General features: G+C 41.8%; 1 protein-coding gene across 1 annotated transcript in view; it reads right to left on the bottom strand.

Moving 5' to 3' along the window:
* Positions 1-300: 300 nt before the first annotated feature.
* FBXO15 (F-box protein 15) overlaps positions 301-26,429 on the bottom strand; it is a gene marked incomplete at both ends in the record, with an annotated part of 44,960 nt that continues 18,831 nt past the window's right edge. Inside the window, 3 exons of the mRNA XM_080714590.1 lie at positions 301-570; positions 1,351-1,475; positions 25,776-25,918. Coding sequence (XP_080570716.1) covers positions 301-570; positions 1,351-1,475; positions 25,776-25,918 — 538 coding nt within the window. The remainder of the gene's footprint in view (positions 571-1,350; positions 1,476-25,775; positions 25,919-26,429) is intronic.

Here is a 26,429-nt window from a genome sequence, read left to right as displayed (position 1 = left end):
CATGACTATACACTTAGGCAGAATTTCTTGTGTTTTTTTTAAACTAAGGACAGAGAAGGAAATATCTTTTCCCCTTTTGGTCTAATGTAAATTCTCATTGGGATATGCTGTGTTGTTTTTAAATGTTTACAGAATCCTCTCAATATTAACTTAAAAATGGTCCATGACTCATAATTTAATGTAAAATAAGAAGGCACCAAACATTACCAAAATATGCTTTATTTTAACTTCCAACACCAAAACTATTAGTCAAGCACCCAACAGCTGACTAGCAACACACTGTGCCCCTCCTGCCAATACTTAGTACCTGGTCCCAAACCAGTGGTTTATTTCTGCTACACTGAGGTAAAGGACCAGGTTGACAATGAAGTACTCCTCCGTCTCTTCAATCCACACCAGCTCTGCGTGCACTCTTCCTTCCATGTCTGTGTAGTCCACGTAGTATGTCTGCCCCAAGAAGTTGGGGCCATCAGAGGGGCAGGCGGCCGACCTCATGCAGACTGGAGAACTCACACACCAGAAGGGCTTCCCGTGTTCATCCAGAACGGTCACATCCATAATAGAACAACTCTAAAGCAAACAGGTTCACAAACATGAGGACCAATCAGATCCAACGTTCAGAGCACGGTGGTCCTGTGTGAGCTGACACTGGGGCTCCCTCCTTCCTCTCAGGATGCACCCTCTCTGATGCATGTGGGTGCTTGCCCTCAGCCCATCAGCCTTTGGCCTTCACGCCTGGTAACCTCCATCTTGGGGAGGCGGAGAGAGAGCGGAGCTCCCTGTGCCAGCCTGCCCTCGCTATTTCCTCTCCTCACAGGGGACCTCTCTGCTCCCCTTAGCTGCCCCTCATTCCTCCACCCACGCTGACCCAGCGCCCTCCTCCATTCAATCCCAGCCTGGCTTCCTCGAGCTGCGGAGCACAGCGAACACAGGCCTCCACTTCAGCAGCACTGAGCGTGGCTTATCCCTCTTTTCTTGACAAGCTGGCTTCCTAGATGCTCCCACAACCACAACTGCAGCCTGCCAACAGGCCCACTGCTGGAGCTCCTCGCAGCTGCGTCCTCAGCCCTCATTTCCCTGTACTTAGTCCTCTCTGTAGACGGAATCCATCCACATGAACAACCCAAGTTATAACCAATGACCGTCCACCTGCCGTGCTCCATGAAGAGCAAAGGGCGCTCGATGAGCACTCGGGAATCAGATGACTGTCAGCAGCTATGAGGATGTGCATAAATCCACAGAGTAACAAATCCAGCCCTTGAAAGGAAGCACTGATATACACACTAACACACTTCTATTATGCAGAAACCAGGAAAGACAGCTGAAGAAAAAACAACTGATTTTTTTTACCTTTATAAAGCCATCAAAAATATTAGTTCTCCAAGGAAGGCCAACTTTTCCAATAAGAGGTAGGTGCTCTCTGCTATTTTTAAAATTTATCACAGTGATCTTCACATATCCATCTTCGATGCATTCTGAAATGATTTGAAGTTGCTTTAATTACTACACTGCAAAGCAGGACAGCAAATCAAGTCTTCAGGGCTGCTCATCATAAGTTCTAGCTTCACCCGAGGACACTGGCACAGCTAATCCTGGCTCTAGCCTGAGACTGGACCCGTATATCTGTGTTTTTCCGACACAGAAAAATGAATTTGTGTTCCAGGAGAGGACTGTTGGGGGTGAGTCAGGTGAAGAAGGCTGAGGTGAGCCTGGGTGTGCATCTTGAAGAGACCACAAGAAGATAAAGGCTCCTCTCACTTGGGCAAGCCAATAGTGCTAGAAATGGAAAACCAAAAGCACAAACCTTAAGGAAGGGAATCCAGAAACTGCGGTAAAAGAAAACCAAACAGGAAGAAGCGACGCAAGTGGCGCCCCAGAAGGCAGGGAATGGAGGGCGGGCGGGTGAGTGGACGTGGGAGGGCTGGGCAATAGTCAGCATCCTGCACAGGCCCACAGTGAGTGAGGGTCCTTACGCAAGCAGGCCACGCGTGAGCCTGAGCCCCACTGTCCTGGGACCAGCTCAAGGCTGGACACCAGCAGCCTCATGGGCACTGAGGGCCCTCACTGCCAACAGTGCACACTCTGCTGCCCCGGCCTCTGGTGACATGGACAGTCTGCAGTGTGCCCAGCTCTGTAATCACAGGCTTTGCTAACAGACCATCAGGTGTGGTAGCATGGTAACCAGGCCTCTTTCAGACACAGATGCCTGAATACGGTGAGGTGTAGGCCACAGCTTAAGACAAATGGATAAAACAGAGATGAACAGATGTCCACTGGCCAGAGGCTTGATTATTCCATGAGGTAAAATAAAAGCAAAGCTAGGTTGTCTTGGGAGCCAATGCCCTGTTGCAGGAATTCTATGCAGTGTTCTCTAAGTTTAGTGTAATACAGGATTAAAACCAACGTCTTGCTATGGCCTCCTCTCTGCCTCTATCACCTGCTCTACGTAGGGGACGGCATGCGAGGCAGCGCTCGAGCCCTGTGGGAGGTGTCCTAGGCTGGGTAGCCATGCCCCTGCTTCTGAGAGTCTTCCTTTTGCCCTACATTTTCTTCTCCGCAACTAAATAGTTAACAAGAACCATGCAGCACCTCTCTCTGCTCTCCCTAGGTATGGGAATGCATGCCAGGGCACTGCCCCTTCCAGGCAGCTCTGCTGTCACTGGCAGGCTAGACAGCAGCAGCAATAGAGTCTGTGAGGAGCAGGTGTAGTGGTGACGTGCTAAGCACCAGATGTAACTCCTCACAGCCCTGTGAAAAGTCAAGAAAGTTCTCTGGCTGGTGGCAAAAACCAGGAGTCGGTTTTCTGTGCTCAGGACACTGCAGAAAATGAACCCCAAATGCAACAGCCAGTAGCATCTCAATGGCAATGGCCTGAGCTAATAAGCATGAAGTCCCTGTTGGAAGCGAAGCCTGTTCTTGTGTTATTGCCAGATACTCTGCCACTTCAGAACAATGATATCACTCTGTGTCTTAGAGGCCCCTGCTCCTTCTGCTGGCCCTCCCTACTACTTACACCTCAGTGATAGAAAGGTCCAGTCCCGCCTGCATTGAAATGACCCACACGCAGATCGTGTGGGTAAAAGTGTGTGTGTGCACACAGGGGACACTTTCGGTATTTATTGAATGCATGCCATTGAATTATGCGGCATATGTATAGGAGCTTAAAAGAATGCTTTAAGCGCCAGGCGTGGTGGTGCACGCGTGTAATCCCCGCACTTGGGAGGCAGAGACAGGAGGATCACATAGGTTCAAAGCCAGCCGCACTGGCTTAAGAGACACTGCTTCCAAAAATAAAATAGGTCTGGGAGAGTAGCCCGGAGGTAGAAGGGCTTCCAGAAATCCCAGTACCACCAAAAAAAAAAGGCTTTAAAATACTGCCTTAAAATAATAGTAGTACTATGATTTAGATTCCTGAATTCATAGGTAAGAACATGATGTTTAGAGAGGTTCCCAGGGACTTGCCCAAGGTCCTACCACTGATAAGTGCAGAAACACAATCAAAACTCTATTCTATGTCTAAAGTCTACGTTATACTGAATTAATACACAAAAAGGGAGAAACAAGATACACTGGGGGGTCCAGTCCTGCCTGCAATACAGGCAATATACAATAGGCCAACAGCCAATATTATATTAAATGGGGAAATAACTGTGAAAATTCTCCCTAAAAACAGGAACAACACAGGATGTCCATTATCACCACTTCTTTTCAATATAGTACTTGAGACTCTAGCCAGAGCAAGAAAAGGAAATCAAGAGTACAAATAGAAAAAAGAGAACTAAAACTATCGCTATTTGCAGATGACATAATACTATACTTAGAAGATGAACAAACTCAAATAAAAAAGCTTATTGAACTAATCAACAAATTCAGAAAAATGTCTAGATACAAAATCAATCTTAAAAAATCAGAAGCTTTCCTGTATGCTAACCATGAATCCACCGAAAAATCAAAAAAACATTTTCATTCAGTATATCCCACAAAAATAAAATATACTTAGGAATAAACTTAACAAAAGAGGTAAAATACCTCTACAAAGAAAATTATAAAACACTGAAAAAACTCAAAGAAGACGTTAGGAGATGGATAAATCCTCTATGTTCCTGGACAGGCAAAATAAATGTCATCAAAATGGCCATCCTTCCAAAAGTGATTTCTACAGATTCAATGCATTACCCATTAAATTACCAAGGCCATTCCTCACAGAGAGAAAAATCAGTCCTTAAATTCATTTGGAAAAAAAAAAAAAAAAGAATAGCCAAAGTAGCTCTCAGCAACAAAAATCATACAGGAGGCGTCACAATACCTGGCTTCAAACTATACTACTAAGCCATAGTAAAAAGCAGCATGGTATTGGCACACACACAAAAAAAAACAGATGCATAGACCAATGAAGCAGAGCAAAAGCCTCAGAAACAAATCCGCACACGTACAGCCAATTGATTTTTGACAAAGGGTCCAAAACATACACTGGAAAAAAGATAGCCTCTTCAACAAATGATGTTGGAAAAACTGGTTTACCATATGCATATAAGTGGAAATAAACCCCACTTTCTCACCCTGAACAAGAGTTAATTCAAGATGGATCAAAGACTTGGAAATTAGACCAGAGACCCTGCAGCTCCTTGAAAAGGGCACAGGTCCAACACACAGACACAGGTAAAAACTTTCTTAACAAGACCCCAAAGGCACAAGAAACTAAAAGTTTGGCAATTTCTTACACGTAAACTTATCCCATGAGAAAACAATTCCAGTTCTAGGTTTTTAGCCAAGAGAAACATAAACTTATGTCAATAAATTAATTTTATTAGAATTTTATAATAGCTTGATTCATAAGACCCCAAAACAGAAAACTCAAATTTCCTATCTTTTAATAGAAAGTGAACAAATTGTGACACATTTATTCAATGGAATACAACTCATCAATAAATTAGAATGAACTATGAATATCTGCAACACTATGGATCCCAAAGACATTATGTATATAAAAGAATCTGTAGAGATGGGCGTGGTGGCGCACGCTTGTAATCCCCGCACTTGGGAGGCTGAAACAGGAGGATCGCACAAGTTCGAAACCAGCCTCAGCTACTTAGTGAGGCTCTCAGCAACTTAGTGAGACCCTGTTTCCAAATAAAGTATAAAATAGGTCTGGGAGTATAGCCCGGAGGTAGAAAGCCCCTGGGTTCCACCCCCAGTAGCACACACACAAAAGAAAAGAAAAGAAAAGAAAAGAAAAGAAAAGAAAGGAAAGGAAAAGAAAAGAACGTGGAGACCACAGAGTACAGTGAAAAATCCAGAAACAAAATTGTATGATTCCATTTATATGATGTTTTTGAAATGAAGCTAATCTATGATGAAAAGTTAGAAAAATTTATATAGAGTCTTTGTACTATTCTTGCAAATTTTCCAAGTAGGAAATTACATCAAAATAAAAAGTTATGAAAGAAAAGACTGCTCAAAAAACTCCATTATTAGTAACTCTCTGAACCTTCCCCCAAAGGCCCTCTGCTTAGTTTTCTAGCCATTCCTTCCTATCCATCCGTAACTCTGGGTGGCCCAAGTCTCTGTCCTCAGATCTTCTTCACTAGTTTCCTCAGGGGGTTTAGGCCTTCAAAACATCAACATTCACCTCCATGGCTAATAGCACCCATCAATCTATACTACTCCCCTCCTTTTCTAAGCCCCTACTATATAATTCTAACATTTTGTTATACTGGATGGTTTCTGCATATTAAATGTTTCCTCAAAAAAAAACTAGCCTTTGGAGGAAATATGAGATCATATCTTCTGTGGCATATTAATAGCACTGTTAATAACGTTTCTTATCTCTCAGGTATGACTGGAGTTCCTTTGTGCCTCATAAATAAACAGCACACAAAATATGTGGGAAGGAGAGATTTGTTGATGAATTTTCCTGACACAAGCATAAAAAAAGGGATTAGATTAAATTAGACTGGAGCAATAATAACTAAATAAGAGTAATAAAATATTATATAAGACCTATCAAGTGAAACTGAACGAGATAGGACTCTAGGCCACCGTCTGAGACCAACTCAGGAGCACATGATTACACTGAATGTATATCTTGGGTAAAGAGGAGACAAGACCCAGTAAACCCACAGCTATTCCACAGAGTAAAACCAGCACTGGCGAGGTCACAGAGACCTGATGCTGACCAAATAGAATCAGTGCTCTTATGAAAATAAAACCTTTAGGATTTCTCAATTTCCTGTTAGGTATCTAGCATAAATATCCCAAAACACACATATATGGTTTCTCTTGTTTTTTCAGCCAATTACTTTTAGATATCCTATTTTCCAAATCTTTACCATAGGGAAAATTTAAGTGGCTAAGTTCAGTCATATTTCACGCAACCCCCAAAAAATCCACGCACATTAAAAGATACAATGTCAGCCGGGCGTGGTGGCACACACGTGCAATCCCCGCTCTTGGGAGGCTGAGACAGGAGGATCGCACAGGTTCGAAACCAGCCTCAGCTACTTAGTGAGGCTCTCAGCAACTTAGTGAGACCCTGTTTCCAAATAAAGTATAAAAAAAAGGTCTGGGAGTATAGCCCGGAGGTAGAAAAGCCCCTGGGTTCCACCCCCAGTACCACCAAAAAAAAAAAAAGATACAAGGTCTCTGAACTGGCGCTGATCAGAGCATTCTCTCCGCATATTTTGTCATATAGGCTGCAAGATGCAAAGAAATGAAGCTACACTGACGGGAGATTAGAAAACAGAATTCTCAAATCTTTGGCTTCCCTCCTCAGTCCATGTTTCCACAGTTCGGTGAATATGACAACTTCAACGAAATCTCCTAAAATCGTTTTGACAACTGGAGCCTCTTCATCTTCCACATTAACTAGGACCTAAAAGGGTACCTATACTAATGGCACTGTTCCTGATATTGGTAGCATTTAATTAACTTGAGTTTTTAAAAGATAAAATATGTGCTAATATTCTTCAAAGATTCACTGCTATTTAATAGAGTTTGAAAGTAACTTTTTCTATTGTTGTACTTAAGGGTTCCAGCTGATATTTTTGCAAGACTCAGTCTATTTTCCATGCCTTTGGGCTAGATTTTATGATTCCAGTCCACTTGGTATAATTTATTTTTTCTAGACTAGTCCTTTCACAGAAGTTTAAGAGAAGAGAATATAAAAATTTGTTTGGTACCCTCCAACACTACCCTACTCTCTTGTTAAGTATATTCCAATATTCCTGTGAGCAGCGTGCCCAGGTCAGGTTATGTCCTTCAGATATTGAGTATTCTCTTCACCTGGCTACATGGTCTGACCAGAACCAAGAAGACACAGGAGCGTCTTTGAGGAGACGGGGCATCGTGGAAAGGGGAAGCTCACACATGGAATATGAGATCTAGGGATAGTTAGAGCTACTTTGTAAGGAGGAAAGCTAACTAAGAACAAAGTATACAAAAGAATGTAACGGAAGATAAAAAAGGGATGAGAGAGAGAGTATATCTAGACATACCCAGATCCCGCAGGCATCATTCACACAGGGTGAGCCCCGCATCGAGCTAAATCTGAAGGCCACTCTCTGAGTTTTCAACAACATGACCCTTTTTTGCTAAGCCAGTTTGAATTGGGTTGGGTTTTCTATAGCTTTCAAAAAGAATGTCTGATAGAGAAGTGGGTTTTTTTTCCTTTTAAAATAATTTTTGACACAGAAAGCATGAGTATATTTTTAAGTAGAAGAGGAGTTGATAGGAAAACAGATTTGAGACCATAAAAGAGATAAGACACAAATGGCTAAATAAAGGTCCCAGAGCAGGCAGAAGCAGATATATTTAGGAATAAAAATTGGAAAGTTCACTTTGGAAAGAAGTGGGACATCTTTTTTCTCTGAAATTGTAAAAAAAAAAAAAAAAAAAAACCAAGAATATAAAGAGCGTGTGATGTGGTGAAGATGTGACCACACACAGAGGAGGATCAGGAGTGCCGACAGGTGACAATTTCTCTTTGCACTGTTACAGGGCAACCACCAGAGAAGACCACTCAGTTTAAGCCGAATAGCAAGTCTTTACTAGCTGGCCAGAGACTACGTTGCTGCATGTTTAGTCCTAAGTACAGCTCCGAGCCACTTTTCAGGTCTCCTTTTATATGACAAAACCACAAGCTTGGAAGTAAAGAGTTTAGGTTCTCATGGAGAAGGACAATTCCCGACAGTTTCTTTCAGTACAGAAACCATGAACAGCATTGTGCGGGAGCTCAGCAACCATGTCTGTCCCTTGTATTTTCTACCCTTGATTGTTTTAAGGATAGACATTTCCTAATGGCCTTTGTTCCTCTGCAGGTGCAGGCTAAGCAGGAGTTACAGAAGCCAAGCAGGCAGTTCTGCATGGCTAGCAAGATACCTGGTGATGAACATTCGTTTTCAGGCTGATGAGCACTAGTGCCTTGGGGTCACCAAGGTCACATCACGGCGTTACTGAAGCTAAGGCCTAGGCTCCCTTGATCACTGCATAGTAAGCCCAAGAAAGAAGATCACAGAAGGAAGATGCTGTGGTGGTATTTTTTAAAACTTTATGTAAAATGTAAAGGGGAATTACATGTAAAGGAATTAAAATGTAAAGAGCCGATTAAAAGAGTTCTGTGTGGCAAGAAATCTGAAGTCTGACAGCACCGATGGATGGGGCTTGTGCTGCCCCTAAGGAGCCACTGGGCATTCCAAGTTGAAAAGGCAGCAACAAGTGACGAGACCTGTAGGCCATCAATGAGGGAGCATGGACACGGGAAAGGGCCCCCGCGGCGCCCTGCCCTGGGTATGAGATGGCCCAGGGCACCATCGGCTGCATACCCAGGAAAAACGAAGCCAGAAGGGAGCAAGGAACCAGAGTAATGAGGAGAAACCCAAACTTCCACTGGCAGGAAAAGTGAAATCATGGATGGCAAGAGAGTTTACAATCTGACAAGAGGCCCTAAGCTCTGCACTCTGTACATCAAACTAACACCAACGAATCCACCCCTGGAGAAAATTAGAAAAAGCCATTACCTATTATACCTGTCTTCCCCAGGACTACTTCTTTAAGTAACAGATTGTAATTCTACAAATACCTTACTAAATATCTCACAAATGCTGCAATAGCTTATTTAAACAAGTTCCTTGAAAACGTAAACAAAGAACACGTTTCCGTCCTTTTAAAGGCTAAAGGAATTCAAATCACCACAGAGAAAGCACAAAGCAAATTATGAGACCAGGTCTCCAACAAAAGTCCAAGTCCAGGTAAGTGAGAGGTGAAACGGGGTCCCAGCAAGGCCTCCAGAGCCCGGGGCTCCTCCTTGAGCCCCGTGTTACGGGCAGAACAACTTCAGGGCTCAGCCTGAGCTGATGCCACACTCCCCACTGCTGTCAGGATCTGCAGCTGCCATCTTGAAGTTAACAATTTTCTCCATTTTTCTTTTGCCTGGACCCCCTCAAAAAATCACCTAGCTTTCCCACTCCTGGGTAACGCGTTGCTTTGTCCTGCTGAGCTCTGAATGAAATCATAGAGATCCGGGTCTCGGGCTGTATGGACAGTAATTTGTAATGTTCATTTTTCATAATGAGTCACCAGATGTAGAAAACAGGGGGAAAAAGAATACTAACAACCAAGAGCTAATGAAGATGCTATAACGAATCATCTAATTTTTCTAGATAATCACCACCCAGAAAGGCCAACACTGCTTCTAATGCTTTACCTGTTATGATAAATGCTTAGAGTACAACCTGACCCAGAAACATAGAAAGCAATTAGTAGCAGAAACGGGAGGAACAAAAAAGTCACCTATTTTTAGAATCATAACGAAAATAACATGATATAAGCAGAAGATGTCTGAAGCAAACAAAACACTATTAAAGAAGGGTCACCTAAATAAGGTTACCTGGGCTTGTCAGGTCGAGCAGCTCAAGAGTTGAACAAATCCCACTTTTAGTTTAAAAAGTAGCAGTTTCTAAAACCTGTAACTTCTTTTTATACCCTCAACAATTTGTGGTGTCTTGCACAATAAGCCCTGAATATTTAATCTTTAGTCAGTATATAATGAAAATCATACTGCAGAACCCATATATGATATAGCAAATCTAACACAAAGTGGACACATATTCCAAAAGAAGTTAATCACAAATGCCACCCAAAAATAAAGTATCAGTGAATTGCCAAAGGTACAGTAGCTACAAAAAGAATAGTTTTCCTGAAGATAGTAAGGCAAAACTTAAATAAACGGACTGAAATGATAAATAAAAACATAGTATTTCAATTCCTTCCAAATTAATGTAAAATTTTAAAATGAATTTGATAAAAACCTGAATAAGATACTGTACAGTCTGGACAAGTTAATATTAAATACATCTAAAAACATAAATAGGTAAAATAAAAATCATTGATAAAAGTTCATAGTCATTTTAAGTTGGGTAAAGAAAGATATTTTTAGAAAGTGAACAAATAGAGTTTGAAATATACTCTTGCCTGGTAAGGCTCTGAGGGGGAGGTACACTGATGCTCAACAGACAGAAATAATCTTAAGAGAAAAGGGCATGGGGATACGTAGTTTGCAAATAATTTTATGTTAAGTAGGAGGAAACACAAATTTGATAAAATGAAGAGAAGTTCTCAATATAGGTGAGTATCCACCTGATCTTGCAGAATGAGACTTCCTATTGTAAAAGATTTTTTAAGAAATATTAAAAAGAAAAAGGAAAAAAGAAAAGAAACATTAAAAAGATGTATATATAATTAAAAACCTTGGAGAGATCCAAAAAATGCATACAAAATAAACTAAAAGACAAAACAGAAAAATTACTTATAATAATATAATGTCTATAAATCCTATAAACATTTAAGACAATGGATCAAACATAAATATTCAATTATGATAAAACTGGACAAAACCACAGCAACAAAGCACCATGCACAGTGATGCTCTTTATTACCTCGTGTAATCCCTGCCACACTTTGTAAGGTAGGTTCCAATCTTATCCTCATTTGGCAAGCAGCATGGTGACCAGCCAAAGTCACACAAACAGTACTAAAGCTGGATCCTAAGAAGATACCTCTCAAACAGCCTGCCAAATGCTTGCTATAGTCACTATAAATGTCTGTGATAGTCAGTGTGTGTGTGTGTGTGTGTGTGTGTGTGTGTGTGTGTGTGTGTGTTACTGCGGATGAAACCCTGGGACATTCTATCTCCGAGCTATACCCCCAGCCCTATTTTTTATTCTTTATTTTGAAACAGGGTCTCACTGAGTATCAGAGGGCCTCACTAAGTAGCTGAGTCTGTCCGCAAACCATGATCTTCCAGTCTCAGCCTCCCAAATGCTGGGATTACAAGCATGTGCCACCACACCCAGCTAAACTTGTATAAATTTTAAATCTTCCCATGTGAGATTAAAAAATATTAGTTTTTAAATGTACTGCACCAGGCATGGTGGTGCACACCAGTAATCCCAGCATTTGAGAGGCTGAGACAGAAGGATTGCGGTGTGCTACTTAGTGAGTCCCTTTGCAACTCAGTGAGACCCTGTTTCAAAATAAAGGATAAAAAAAAGAGGCCTAGGGTGTCGCTCGGAGGTAGAATGTCCCTGCTTTCCATTCCCAGTACCAAAAAATATAATAAAAATAAAAATAAATGTATCTTTATAGTAATTCAAAAAGTCAAAGAGGACTGGGCCCTCAGACATGAAGTGCTGGAGGCCAGGGTGGAGATGTCCGGGATGAGCTCCAAGGGAAGCCCATTACGGGGTGGGTACACCTTTGCGAGCTTTATCTCTAGGAGCCTGAGTATTGAAATTAGTTACTACAGTAAGCACTAAAGGAAAATTCATTCTTCTGGCAAGAGGAGAGATAAGGAACCATTGAAGTACACAAGAGTAACAAGGGATAACCTCAAGAAATACCAAACAGAGCCTAACCTCCAGGAGTTTTGCTGGAGTCTAACCTGCCTTGGAGAAGGGAAGTCCCAACCCCAGCCCCTCCAGCCGTCCTGTGCCATCTAAGCGGGGTGGAGGGACTGAGACGCACTTGTAAAGGCCACAGTCCAGAGACACAAACTCACTAGAAGACTGAGACCTCAACATGGGACTACAGAATGTCACACACACACACACACACACACACACACACACACACACACACACATCCTACCACTACATACAAAGGTCTTTTTACTGAGATCCTTTTTTTCTCAGCACATCATGTCCAGCTATCAGGAAACAGTTGCAAGGAATAGTAACAGGCAAACATCAGCTTGAGAGACAGAAGAAATACCAGGATCAGACGCAGCTGAGGCAAGGATGTTGGGATGGTCAGACTGGAAATTAAAGCAACCATCACTGATCTGCCAAGGGCTCCCATGGATAAAGAAGATGGCATGCAAGAAGAGATGGGAAGAGTAAGTAAAGAGATGGGAATTCTAAGAGAGAACAAAAAGAAATGCCAGAGGGAGGGAGAATCGGGGTGGGAATTGGGGAAGGGCTAACTGGGCGGTATATGCAGGTATGCCTCTACCATCTTGTACTCCATTAAGACGTATGGCTACAATGCTCCAATAAAAAAAAATTAAGAAGTAAAAAAGCACTGTGGCAGAAATGAAGAGTACTTTGACCACATTAGTAGGTTAGACACAGCTTGGAAAGAGATCACTCATCTTAAGGATATCTCAATATAAACTTCCCAGACTGCAAAACAAGACATATCAAAAATATGAGAATATACAAAAACTTCCTCATGTGAAAACTGAGGGGCTCTGTTGCTAGCATGTATGCCTTGTGAGAAACGTTCAGCCACAATAGGTGTGACACATGTGTGATGCGGTTCAAGAAGAAAAAGATGAAGAAACACTAGAGCTCTCAGCAACTTAGGGAGGCCCTGTTTCCAAATAAAAAATAAAATAGATCTGAGGGTTTAGCCCAGTGGTAGAGGGCCCAGGGGTTCCATCCCCAGGACCACACACAGACACACACAAGAAACAGAAGAAATACATGAAACAGTAATGACTGAGAATTTCCTCCAAATTAATGTCAGATACCAAATCACAGATCCAAGAAGCTAAGAAGATAAGAAGGATAAATTTAAAAAATCCAAAGAATCCTGAAAGAAGCAGTGTAAAAGCAGAAAGACCTTACCTGCAGAGAAGCAAGGAATTACATCTGACTTTTTCCCAGAAACCATGCAAGCAAAAAGAAACTAGAGTGCAATGTTTAAAGAATCAAATGTTGTGAAAAAAGAAACACCAGCTTAGAATTCTCTATCCTGTGAAATTATCCTTCAAAACTGAGGGAGAAGTAAACACTTTCTCAAATGAAAAATGAGGGGGGTTGTTGCCAGCATATCTGCCTTGCAAGAACTGTTCAAAGGCATCTTTAGAGAAAAAAAATGTTATGGGTCAGCAACTCAGATTTACACAAAAAAGGCAGAGCACTGGAGAAGGACGAGGTGACAGCAAAATAAACCTTTCGTTTTTTTCATTTGTAACTGATCTAACAGAAACAATCTGTTCAAAATGATAATAAAAGCACTCTGGGTATGTTCACCTAATGATACAAGACACAGGAGGGAGGAATTGGAATTATTTTGTTATTATAAGCTTTTTATACTACTCCCACAAAAAACATAGTTGAAACGCAGGCTTGGGTCATTTATAAGTGTCTACTGAAAATTCCAGAGCAACAATGGGCCGGGCATGGTGAGTACACTTAATACCAGCACTTGAGAGGCTGAGACAGGAGGATCGCAGGTTCATGGCCAGCCTCAAAAACTTAGCTAGTCCATCTGCAACTTAGTAAGACCTTGTTTCAAAATAAAAAAATTAAATAAATAAAATAAAATAGGGCTGGGGGTGTAGCACAAAGACAGAAAGAACCTGGGTTCAATCTTCAGTAACACACATACACAAAAAACAAGGGTAATAAATAGAAAATACAGTGTATATTAAATCCAACAAATATATCAATAAAGAGAAAGAGATATTTAGATTGGATGAAAAGAAACCAAAACCCAACTATACGTTTTCTGGAAGAAATCTACTTGAAATATAAAGACACATTTAGACTAAAAGCCAATGGAGAAAACACACCATGCCAACACCCAACAAAAGCAAATGGAAATAGCTACACTAATTTGAGGCAGAGCTGACTTCACAGCAAAGAAAGGTATCAGGGATAAAGAAGGGCACTGGGTGATGATAAAGGAATAAATTCTCCAAGACATAAAAATCCTTAATGCAGACATGTCTACCAGAAGAGCATCAAAATACATGATACAAATGCTAGAGAGTTGCTGGAGAAATGAGTGAATCCACTCTTACAGCTGGAGACATCAACACCTCCCCATCAGAAATGGATGGATCCAGCAGGCAGAAAAATCAACAGGGACAAAGCTAAACTCAACACTGGAATTAGTCAACGGGCTAGAACAGACACAGACTACTTCATCCAGCAGCAGCAGACTGCACATTCTTCTCAAATGCACACAGAGCACACACACACATACACACACACACACACACACACACACACACACACACACACACACAGGCGGACCACACTTTGGGCCATAAATCCCACAAAACACAGCAACAAATTTAAAAGACTAGAAATGATATGGTGTCTGCTATCAAACTACATTAGAATTAAACTGGAAATCAATGACTGAAAGCTAGGTTGAAAACTCCAAAATACTTGGCAATTAAGCAATAAATTTCTAAATAACACATAAGTCAAAGATGAAATCCTAAGAGAAATTCTAAAATACTATTAACTAACTGACAAGGAATATATAACAACAAAATTTATGTAATGCGTCAAAAGCAGTATTTGGGCTAGGAATTTATAGTATTATATACATATATTTCAAAGAAAAAAATGTGAAGCCAATCAAAGTTTCCATACCCTAGAACACCAGAAAAAGGAGCAAATTAAACCAAGCAAAAGAAAAGAAATAGTAAGAATTAGATAATTTGCGTCTTGCCCCTCCCTTCTCTCTCCCTAACATATGATGTACAGTCACACACATATCAATGTCAGTCACTAAACCAAACATGAAAAGGAGGGAGAGGGGAGGAAATGAGGTGGGAATTGGGGAAGGGCTAAATGAGTGATGTGTGCATGTGTGTCTCTACCATCTTGTACCCCATTAAGACGTATGACTACTATGCACCAATAAAAAAGAAAATAAATAAATAAATATAATACTCTGGAAAATTAATTATAGCAGGAATCAATGAATTTAAAAGAAAAATCAATGAAACCAAAAGCTGGTTCTTTGAAAAGATTCGTAAAATCTATCCAGTCAAAGAAAGACAGAGAGAACACACAAATTACTAACATCAGAATGCAAAGAAGGATCACCAGTATAGACCCACGGCTATTTAAAGGGTAGTATAGGAATATTATGATTCCCTGGATGAAATGGATCAATTCCTTAAAAGACACAATTGGTCAAATTTTACATGATAATAAGAATACGGCTTTATCTGTTAAGTAAATTGAATCAATAATTAGTAACCTTCCAAAACGGAAAGAATCAGGCCCAGTAGGCTACCAATAGGCTCACTGGTAGATTTATCAAACACTTAAGAAAGAAATAGCAATTCTCTATAATCTCTTTTAAAGATAGTAGGAGAGGAAATATTTCCTAACTCATTCTGTAAGGCTACTATTATCCCAATTTTGAAACCAAAGACATTTCATAAAAATAAAAATACAGAGCAGTGTCTTTCATGAATTAAAATCTTTCAATAAACTAGGAATCAAAATGAACATTTCAACAAAGACAGACTACCAAAAACAATCTACAACTAGCATAACACTTTATGGTGAGAAACTCAAAGCTTTCCTTCTAAAATCAGGAACAAGGGAGGGATGTCTCCTCTGACTGCTACTTTGTGACATTGTACTAGGAATCTTTTCTAATGCAATAAGACAAGAAAAAAAATAAAAGGTGTGTCAGCTTTCTATCACTATAACAAATACCTATATTTGTTGAGGTAATCACCTATAAAGAGAAAAAAAAGGGTTGTTTTGGCCCCAAGTTTAGGAGGTCTCAGTCCAGGATGGGTTGGTCCTGTTGCTTTGGGGTCTGTGAGAAGGCAGAAAATCATGATGGAGGCACATGGCAGAGCAAAACTTCTCACCCCAAGGTCAGGAGTGAAAGAGAGAAAGAGGAGGAGGCTAGGATCCCATTATCTCCTTTAAGGGCGTGCCTCTAATGACCTAGAGATTTCCCATTCGTTCCTACCTCTTAAAGTTTCCACCACTTCCCAGTTGTGCCAAGGTGCAAAACAAGCCTTTAACACATGAGCCCTTGGGGACTGCCCAGATCCAAATTATCACAAAAGACAACCTGATTAGAAAGAAGAAATAAAACTTCCTGTGCTCACAGACGACATAACCATCTATGTAAAAATTCCCACAGAATCTAAAAGAATTTCCCAAATCCAGAAAACAGACTATATCAAATGCTGATAAGAATGTAGAGAAACAGGAATTGTCATTTATTATCTGTGGGAAGGCAAAATGATATTGCCACTTTGGGAAAAAAAAGTTTGGTAATTTCTAACAAAAGTAAACATACTCTTATATATGATCCAGAAATTGTTCTCCTTAAGTATTTTCTTATAAGAATATATAAATATATATATATATAATATATATATATATATATATATTATATATATATATATATATATATATATATCCAAATGCCCATGTTTACAGTTGCTTTTTTTATAATCACCCAATCCTGAAAGCAACCAGATGTTTGTATAGTTAGCTTTTCTGTTGCTGTAACTAAACAGGGATAACTCAAAGGAGCAAAATATTTAGGCTCATGATTTTGGGGGTTCAGTCCATAGTTAGCCATCTCCAAGGCGAATCATCATGGCGGGAGGGTGTGGATTAGAAAAGATGCCCAACTCATGGCATCAGGAAGCAGAGAGAGGAAGAGGAATGGGGCAGACACAAATAGCCCCCAAGGCCAGAGCCCAAGTGACCTGACTCCTACGGCCATGCCCCAACCCTAACCTGGCTGCACTGGGGAACACATAGCTTTGAGGGCTACATTCGCTATCCAGACCTTAACACTCTGTCTCTGGCCCCAAAAGCTCATGCACATCTGACAGCACATTCAGTCCATGTCTCAGAGTCTTCATATTTTTATCAGTTTCAGTTTTACTCAAAAGTCTAAGTCCAATGTCCTCTGAGATTCAAGGCAAACGCATAGCTGTGAGTCCCCATAAAAATAAGAAGCTGGTTACATACATCTATTATATAATGGCACAGAGTAAACATTTCCATTCTAAAAGGGAGTAATAGAGGCATAACAACAGGGATTATACCAAAGCAAGACTGAGGCCAGCAGGGAAAACATCAAGTCCTGTAGCTTCGTGTCTGGTGTGCTGAGCACATGGCGCTTAGCTGTGGACCCAGGGAGGCTTGGGAAGCCCTGTGGCTGGCCAGCTGCAGGCCACCTGGCCACTCTTTTGCCCTAGCTCTTTGAAGCCTGCAGCTCACCTCCACAGTCCACATTTCTGGCATCTCCTAATTCCTGGGATCTCCATTTAATTCTTACAGCTTCACAAACTGCCTGTTCAGGGCCTTCCCACAGGGATCGTGAGCCTTCTACACACTGCCTGACCCCCAGGCCTTCTTTGAAATATCAGTGGATGCTTCCATGACCCCTTAACTTCAGCACTCCGCATTCCTGCTGGACCAGCTGCTCCGCTGCCAGTTCGAGCCGTAGCTGGACCTGCTAGGGCCAGGGCTGCAGTGGCCTCTTAGTGCCTGGGCAGCTGAGCATGGTAAGACAAATCCTGGGGAAATAGCTCTCCAGGCATCCTTGTGCATGCAGGGTGCTCCTAAGGCCTCTTCCCAAAGTGACATCTCCCCCACGAGTTTCCTCTTTACACCCTGAGCCCGGGGCCTCTGTTTCCTAATCTGGCCTTGAAGCATCTTTCCTCTTGTCTCTGTCCACCGCCCTTCAGTAGATGAATGGAGAAGTAAACTGTGATGTATCTGAGCAATGGATTATTCTTAAGCACTAAAAGGAAATGCATCATCAAGCCATAAAAACAGCTAACTGAGCAAAGCCAACCTACATACTACATGATCCCAACTATATGATACCTGGAAAAGCCAACAGGGTGGAAACGTAACAAGGTCAATGGCTGCCAGGGCCTGGGGGTAGGGAGCGTGAGACAGGCGGAGCAAAGACGACCTTGGGAAGCAGTGCTATCATGATGGATACAGGCCATGGACATCTGTCCAAACCCATACAGCCCGCAACACCAAGAACGAGCCCTACTGCTAACTGTGCTCTTTGGATGGTAACAATGTGCCAGCGTATGTTCCTCAATTGCAACAAACGTTCTCCTCTAAATGATCTACTGCTGAAGGTGGAGGACATACATTTGAGAGATAAGGAATATCATTTTGAAAAATATCTGTACTTTCCTCCCAACTTTTCTGTGAACTTTGGTTTTATTTATTTATTTATTTATTTATTTATTTATTGGTGGTACTAGGGTTTCTGGAAGCCCTTCTACCTGGGCTACACTCCCAGACACCTACATTTTATATTTTTATTTGGAAACAGGGTCTCTTAAGCCAGCACAGCTGGCTTCGAACCTGTGCGACCCTCCTGTCTCCACCTCTCAAGAGCAGGGATTACAAGCGTATGCCACCATGCCCGGCTGTGAACTTTGGTTTTGAAAAGTAACTCATTGATTTTTTAAGTCAAATGACAGAAGCAGCATATTTTGTTATTTAAAATGACTTCCCTCTTCCTATTTACTATGACTATTCACCTGAGTACTGATAAAAAAAGACTACAATATACTATACTGTGCAAAACCTTTTTCTTCAGCTTCTGGAAATTGGTAATAATTAGCTTGATACTAAGATCAAATAAATATATATTCCTTTATAGTTTGCATTGCTGATCAAGCCCTTTGACAAGCTCTATTTACACTTCAAAGAAGTAACTGGACTTCTTTTCACTAGGCCGTACCATAATCTCATCAAAATATCAAAATGTTAATGGACAGTTGTGCAAAACAAAACAAAAAAAATAAACTAATATAGCAGACCTGAGTCTGTTCCTGGAAAGGCTTGCTTGCAAGGCTGGACCTTGGATATCTGAGGACTTGAAGTTTAGGAATATTCCCACGCTGTGCCTCAATTGTTTGTACAATGTATTGTTTTATGTTTATGTTGAGCATATTCTTCCCTTTAGGAAGTCTGGAATCATGATACTAGGTAGTAAGGGCCTACAGGACCAACCCCCAGTAAAATCCCGGGGCACCGAGTCTCCAGTGAGCTCTAATTAGGGCTGTCTAATGATAGGCAGTGTTCCACACACGTGGTCACATGCACTCCTGGAAAAACTTGGCACATCTTGTGTGCCCCCACCGGGAAGGGACTCATGAAAGAGCATGCTGGCTTCCTCCAGGCCGCACCCCACGCACTTCTCCTCTCCACCGACTTTGCTCTGTGTCCTTTCACTACAATAAATTTTAAATTTTAGTCACTTACATATCCATATTCTATTCCTGTGAGTCCCTCTACTTAATCACTGAACTTGGGGCTGGTCTTAGGGACCCAACGACAATAGTTCATTTATATTTCCACAAGAACATGAAATAAATTAGACATAAAATCATGAGGCACTTTCATAAGCTCACCTCAAGTTTTCACTTATTCTTTCAATGGTTTCTTCCCTTCAGCCTCTCATAAATTCAATATAGGTAGCAAAATATTTCTTCATCTAAACCTCTTTTTAGCTCAATTTCAGTGGCATCAAATATGTGCAGGTTCAGGGCCATACTCTTTTTTTTTTAAAGAGATTATAAGGATCCTTTTAAAAATAATTCTCAGTATAGCCATGACTTGCCAAAGTGGTAGAACATATACAAATACAAAGAAAGAAGACTTCCCAGGTCAGGTCCCGGGGGATGAGTATGACAAAGCTCCAAAGAGAAGCAATACAATAATCCCATCAGGGAAGAAGGGGCACATGTCCTGTTACCACTGTCAAAGCAGGGCTTCGAGGCAGAAAAGCCCATCCCAGTGACAGTTACACACTGAGGAAGGCAACGTCTAGACGCTTGGGGGCCATATTATGAAACTAGAGGCCAGAGGTTCCTCCTGACCATGCTAGAATAAAACATGCTCTCGTCCGAAAGGGCAGTGGAGGATGAGAAGCGAAGCAAGACCTGTTGGCGTTCACTGCTGGGAGCCGGGCCGCTAGAGTCACATCAGAATTCAAAACCAAGTGCCTGCATCGAGATCCTCGACATGAGTGAGGATGGCGCTGCTGAGCTCAGGTCCTCTGCTGCTCGGCTGAGGAGTGGTGCTCACCCCTAAACATTCACCACTGAGTCAGCTCTGCCGTGATTCTCCACTCCTGGCTCCGGAATCTAACCCCAGGCACCCAGAGCCACTAGAGACTTCTGGTTGGTGTTCAGCAGCACATACTGAGGAAAAAACTCAGAGAACAGAATTTCACACAGGAAAGAGTCAAGAAGATAGAACAAAAGCATATTTCATCCAGAGAAAATATTGTGACCAAGCAGTAGACAGCATCAAAGCGCCAAGAACTCACTCTGAATACCTCATTAGGATTGTTCTGTCAGAAAACAAACATCATAAATCCTTGGAGTATTATTTCTATTCCTTGCATATTCAACTCTAGAGATCCTTTTAGCCAGCCTTACACAAATGTAGTCTATAATTATCTAAAGAAATACACAGCATTTGGGAGGCTGAGACAGGAGAATTCAGGTTCATGGCCAGCCTCAGCTACTTAGTGAGGCCCTTTGCAACTCAGTGAGACCCTGTTTCAAAATAAAGAATAAAAAATAGGGTTGGAGGTGTAGCTCGGAGGTAGAATGCCCCTGAGTTCAATCCCTGGTACTGCAAGGAAGGAAAGGAAGGAAGGAAGGAAGGAAGGAAGGAAGGAAGGAAGGAAGGAAGGAAGGAAGGTCCTTTAAAGGATGAAGATAACCCCAGATATGCAGCTATAGTGTGGTATAATAATTTAAATAGTTTAAATTAATTGCTTTTGTATAAGTTCAAGGTTTATCAGAATGTGGATAAAGGATTTATGTAAATAAAACACTTTGACAAAAGAACTTTGAAACACAAAAGACAGCAGCAGTATTTTGCTCCTCACCTGGGTTTCCAGCCCTTAGTGATGCCGTACTTCCTTGGTTAGTGGAGTGTTAGAATGTGTCTAATGTCTGCTGAGCAGTTCTCTTCTACTTTCATTTTCAGAATTTAATCAGGACCTAGATGGTGACTGTACAGGTGTCTGCTCTACAGTGACCCGTTTTATATATCTCTGTGTGTCATTTCACATACAAAGGTTTAATTACAAAAAGACCAGACGAGGGAGCAGTGAATGTAATGCAGAATGCTGGTCCCTGGCGGGAGGTGAGGCATTGACAGCAGGAAGGGACAGACAGGTGCTCCTACGTTCAAGGCAACGGTCTGTTTCTTACACTGTGGGCTTGCTCCCTGGGTTTTATCTTATTGTCCTTCTGCAGCCCAAATACATACCATTTATAGAAAAGATTATACTGACTCATGATTAAAATTTTTAAACAAATTTTCTCAGCTATTCCATATGCATATGTATATTTCCAAATGGATTTGAGACCCAACTTTGCAAGTTTTACAATAACTTTTCCCATTTTTTTTAATAGAATTGCTGCAAATTTGTGGATGAGCCTTAGTCAAATGGAAAGACTGAAAATGGGCCTGCAGTATGAGCAAATTGAAGCCCTATTTATAATTTATGTCGTATTTCAGCTTTCTCCTTTCCACCGCTACATGACCTTGGGCACTGGACACGTGAAGGTCTGGGCCCAGGCTGGTTGCTTTCTCTCCACCAGCATCAGCTCCTAGGTGCCCCTCCTCAGAGCCCTCCAGGAATTCCTAGCAGCACCTGGCCTGGCCTGCAACTGCTCCAGGCTCACCAAGCCCCTCCAACTTCGCCTCTGGTCTGCTGCTGACACAACCCCTGCATTCCATCACTCCTGGTTAATGAACAAGCCGCTAAGACGCAGCATCCCTTTGAGGTCCTGCTGCTCCAGAGAGACCGCCTCATTAGTGCCAGGCTAGGCTTCTCATGTCTCACTGAGGATACGCAGAGCAAAGAACAACCTAAATTCTAGGGACACGATGATAAAACATTTCATCCTTGATAGGGAAAGAGTGTTTTTAAAAAATGGGGGCAAAGCGCTGTCATCCCCAGCCGCAATGACATAGCTAGAATTTACTAAATATACTACATGGTACCAAGAGAGTTTCTCAAAAACTGTAAAGGACGTTCTATTTGTACTTTTTTAAAATGTCAGACACTCTGATGGCAACAGCGCCCTCTGCTGACTCTTCTTAGAACCACATGAAGGAAAAATGCAGGCATTTGCTAGGAAGTTCTGTGTAAAGACTTCTTATTGTTTAAGAAGGGATGGGGAGGGAATAGGGTGGAGATTGGGTGGGGGCTAACTGGGTGATGTGTGCATGTATGTCTACACAAGTTTTCACCCCATTATGATGTATGAATACAATGCACCAATAAATTTTTTTAAATATAAAATACTACAAAAATTGAGAATTAAAAAAAAAAAACACAAAGAAGGCAAATTCTCCCGCCTCAGTTCCCCATTCTCTTTTAACAGTTTGCATGCCATAACAACTGTATAGTCACTGAAGGGTTTTATTAGTGAGTCACAGAAAGGTGCCCAAGCTGGCCACGCCGAACACACACACGCTTGGAAAGAGCTACAGTCACGCCCACAAGAAGATATTCCTTGAAACATCTCGTACAAGTGCACAGGAGCCTGCCCAGCAGGTGCTGAGACGCTCAGCTCTACAGCTGTGTGGTTCTGAGCACAGACTGGAACGTAGTCACGCGACACTGGCTTGGTAGGACGGGAAAGTGATGCAGAGCTGTAGACTTGGAGCCTACAGTGAGCGCCACAGTTATCACTGGCACAGCCAGAAATGAGGGATGCAAGATAACATTTAATCACTGTTACCCTGTATTTGTTTACAGTAAGCAAAGCTGGAGGCCCTCTTCCCTGAAGTTCCAGGTGTTCCCAGATCTGACATCCAACAGACCTAACCCCTAGAGACTAGTGATCAGTCACTCATACTACACATAAACATAGACATGTAGAAATAAAGAACGAAAGATAATACAACTATAACCAAAATGTTATAAATTGGTAAGTTCTGTATTTGTACAATGTGAAGATATTCAAAAATTAAAGTATAAAATAATGTAATCAGTATCTTAGAAACAATTTTTTTTTTTTTTTTTTGCAGGCCTGGGGATGGAACCCAGGGGCATTTGACCTCCAAGCTACATCCCCTGCCCAATTTTTTTTTCTTTATTTTGAGACAGGGTCTCACTAAGTTGCAGAGGGCCTCACTAAGTAGCTGAGGCTGTCCACAAACCACGATCCTCCAGTCTCAGCCTCCCGAATGCTGGGATTACAAGCATGCACCACCACACCCAGCTTAGAAACAATGTTTACAGATTAATTGGTAATCGGTAGAAACCATGGTATAAATCACCAACAAGAAAGAGAAGTGCCTGGCGTCTGCCTTGCGTGAAGGACGAGACAGGCACTATACTCGGATGAGATGTAGCTGTATTTGGCTCTCAGGTTTGTGTGGCTATGTACCCCATGACAGATACAAAGCATGCTGCCAGCAAATGAATTAGCAGGGCTTCTGCCTCCCAGAGAGAGATGTGCACTGTAAAGTCTTTAAGGGTACAGGCGTCTGGCCCTTCTCTGGGTTGGAAGAAAAGAGAAAATAAGGCAAGGAGGGGCTGAAGCTGGTCTGAAGATGCACTTTGTTTTGGGGGGGGTCTCTTAATGCACATGAATGTTCTTGAGTGGGGACCACATAATAGAAATTACAGAGATTAGTTATTTACTACAAAGTCTTAACAAGAAATGTGGCAAATCAGTATGAAGAAAATCCTAAAATACGCCTCAAAAACATAAGGATTTTTGAACAAATTAAAAGGTATTTCACATTCTTGAGTGAGACAATTCAACAATAAAATTTGTCCAATCACTTCACGATAATGTATGCATGTGATAAAGTTCTAGTGAAAAGGACACCAAGCCTAGGAAAACCCAGAAATCTTCCTGGGACAAAAGGAAAATAAGGCTTAAAACCTAATGGAGGTGTATCCAAAGGGCACAGAGTCAGCTTTGAGTAGATTCTGACCAAACTGCTTAGAATTTTAGCTTCAAAAAATCTGTAACTGATAATAAATTATTAAATAAATAAACAGGGCATGGTGGCACATACCTGTAATTCCAGTACTTGAGAAGCTGACAGGACGATCACAAGTTTTAGGTGAGGTCATGGTAACATAGTAAAATCTTGTTTCAAAATAAAAAATAAAATTGGGCTCAGAGGTAGAACTCCCTGGGCTCAATCTCCAATGCCTCCAGAAAATCTACTGAATATATAAAAATCCAGAAGTCCAAAGTGAAACTTAACACTAAAAAGAGAGGGCGGGTAGAGAAAGAGAGACTCCTCAAAACCATCCCCACCACAGGGGGAGAATGCAACATGGTTTCCTTAATCTAAGAAGCTAGAAGCTAAAGGGGAAAGAACCAGGCACTTATCCTGCTTTTGTAGGTGTTCACCCCACTGACGAAATAAAGTACCTTACAAAAAGCTCAGCTGGGAAATGTAGAAATGACATAATGAGAAAAGCAACATGTTTAAAACTCAAAAAAGTTTGATATAGGCAAAGATCATTAATGGATGTTTGATCCACTAGGTGAAAGACTTATGAGGAATCGTGTGTTCAGAAAACACTGCCTTACCATGAAGAGAGCTAGTGGTAATCTTAACCAAAAGAAATTTGGCAACACTAATCGTTAGACAAATGTGATGCAAAATATATACAATTTTCCCTATAAAATGGCCTTACCATTTTATAGGGAAAATTTGTCCAAGTCTTTACACCAAACTCAAGTTTACAGGGTACAAAAGGAGGGAGGGGAAGGAATGGGGTGGGAATTGGGGGAGGGCTAACTGGGTGATGTGTGCGTGTGTGCCTCCACCATCTTGTACTCCGTTAAGATGTGTGACTGCAATGCACCAATAAAAAAATTAGAAATAGCAACATAAAATGTTAAATATTTAGGGAAAGCATAATGGCAAACATGCAAGCTGTCTATACTGAAGGCAGATTGTTAGAGAAGTAATAAAGAGCTACATAAATGAAAAGATAGAAGGATGCTCTCAAGACAAGTCAGGATATGGGCGTTCCTCCTGCGCCACTCTGCTTCCCTTGGGCCGCGTCCCTCCCGTCCTCGTCTGCCCTGGCCTCTTGGCTTTGCCTCACCTGGTGAGCACTGGTCCTGCATGCAAGAGAAGGGAGGTTTTCTTTATTCTCATCCTGGACAGGCGTGACCCCAGCCCTGTTAGTGTATTTACCAAATTCCTTTCAGAAAGAAGGGGAGATTTGAGAGGTGGGGGAGCCAATAAAGAAATATCAGCAGAAAAGATGAGCAGAGGCTACATCAGAAGGCCGAGAGCGATGGCGACGAAGGGGACGGCCAGAAGCTAAAGAGATGTGCAGCAGCCCGGGGTCTCACAAGTCCTGGAGGGAGGAGGGCAGGCACCGCAGCTGTGCCAATGAACTGTAAAGGGGCCTGTCAGTAGAATAACTGAACTCAGACACAGGCCTTGCTTCCGGTTTTTTACAACCCTTTAATCCCATGAAGCAAAAATTCAATTCACCTTTCTTGGTGAAGAGATTGCGAAATGTCCCACACAGGTAGAAAACTCCACCGCCGTGCATGTCAATGTGGAGTTGGTAGCCATACAGTCCATATTCGGGGCTGTCATCCAAACATGGACAGTGAGGAGGCAGCTCATAGGGGCTGAAAGGCAAGACGGACACACAAATTAGTTACCACCAGACATGAAACACTTGAGCTGGAAATATTTCTAAAACAACATCTACTCAGAGTACTGACTTTACCAGTGAAACACTACTGGAATGCCAGTAATCTTCCATACCGTGAACTCAGAAGAACTGCTCTCACCAACTTCTAAAAAAAACAAGCATAGGCCGGGCGTGGTAGCGCACGCTTGTAATCCCAGCATCGGGAGGCTGAGACTGGAGGATTGGTTCATGAACAGCCTCAGCTACTTAATGAGGCCCTCTGCAACTCAGTGAGACCCGATTTCAAATTAAAGAATAAAAAATAGGAAAGGGGGTGTAGCTCGGAGGTCAAATGCCCCTGTGTCCCATCCCCAGACTACCCCCCCAAAAAATAAGACAAGCACAGATCTGAGTGGCACAGGCAGCCGCAGGGCCATGTGGTGAATGTGGTGCTGAGTTCGACCCCAGGACAGCGTTCTACAAGCCTCTGTCCTTAGTGCTTCTTC

Source organism: Muscardinus avellanarius (assembly GCF_963383645.1).
Source record: "Muscardinus avellanarius genome assembly, chromosome: 17".
Taxonomy (NCBI): Eukaryota; Metazoa; Chordata; class Mammalia; order Rodentia; family Gliridae; genus Muscardinus; species Muscardinus avellanarius.
This window is presented reverse-complemented; position numbering and strand designations above follow the sequence as displayed.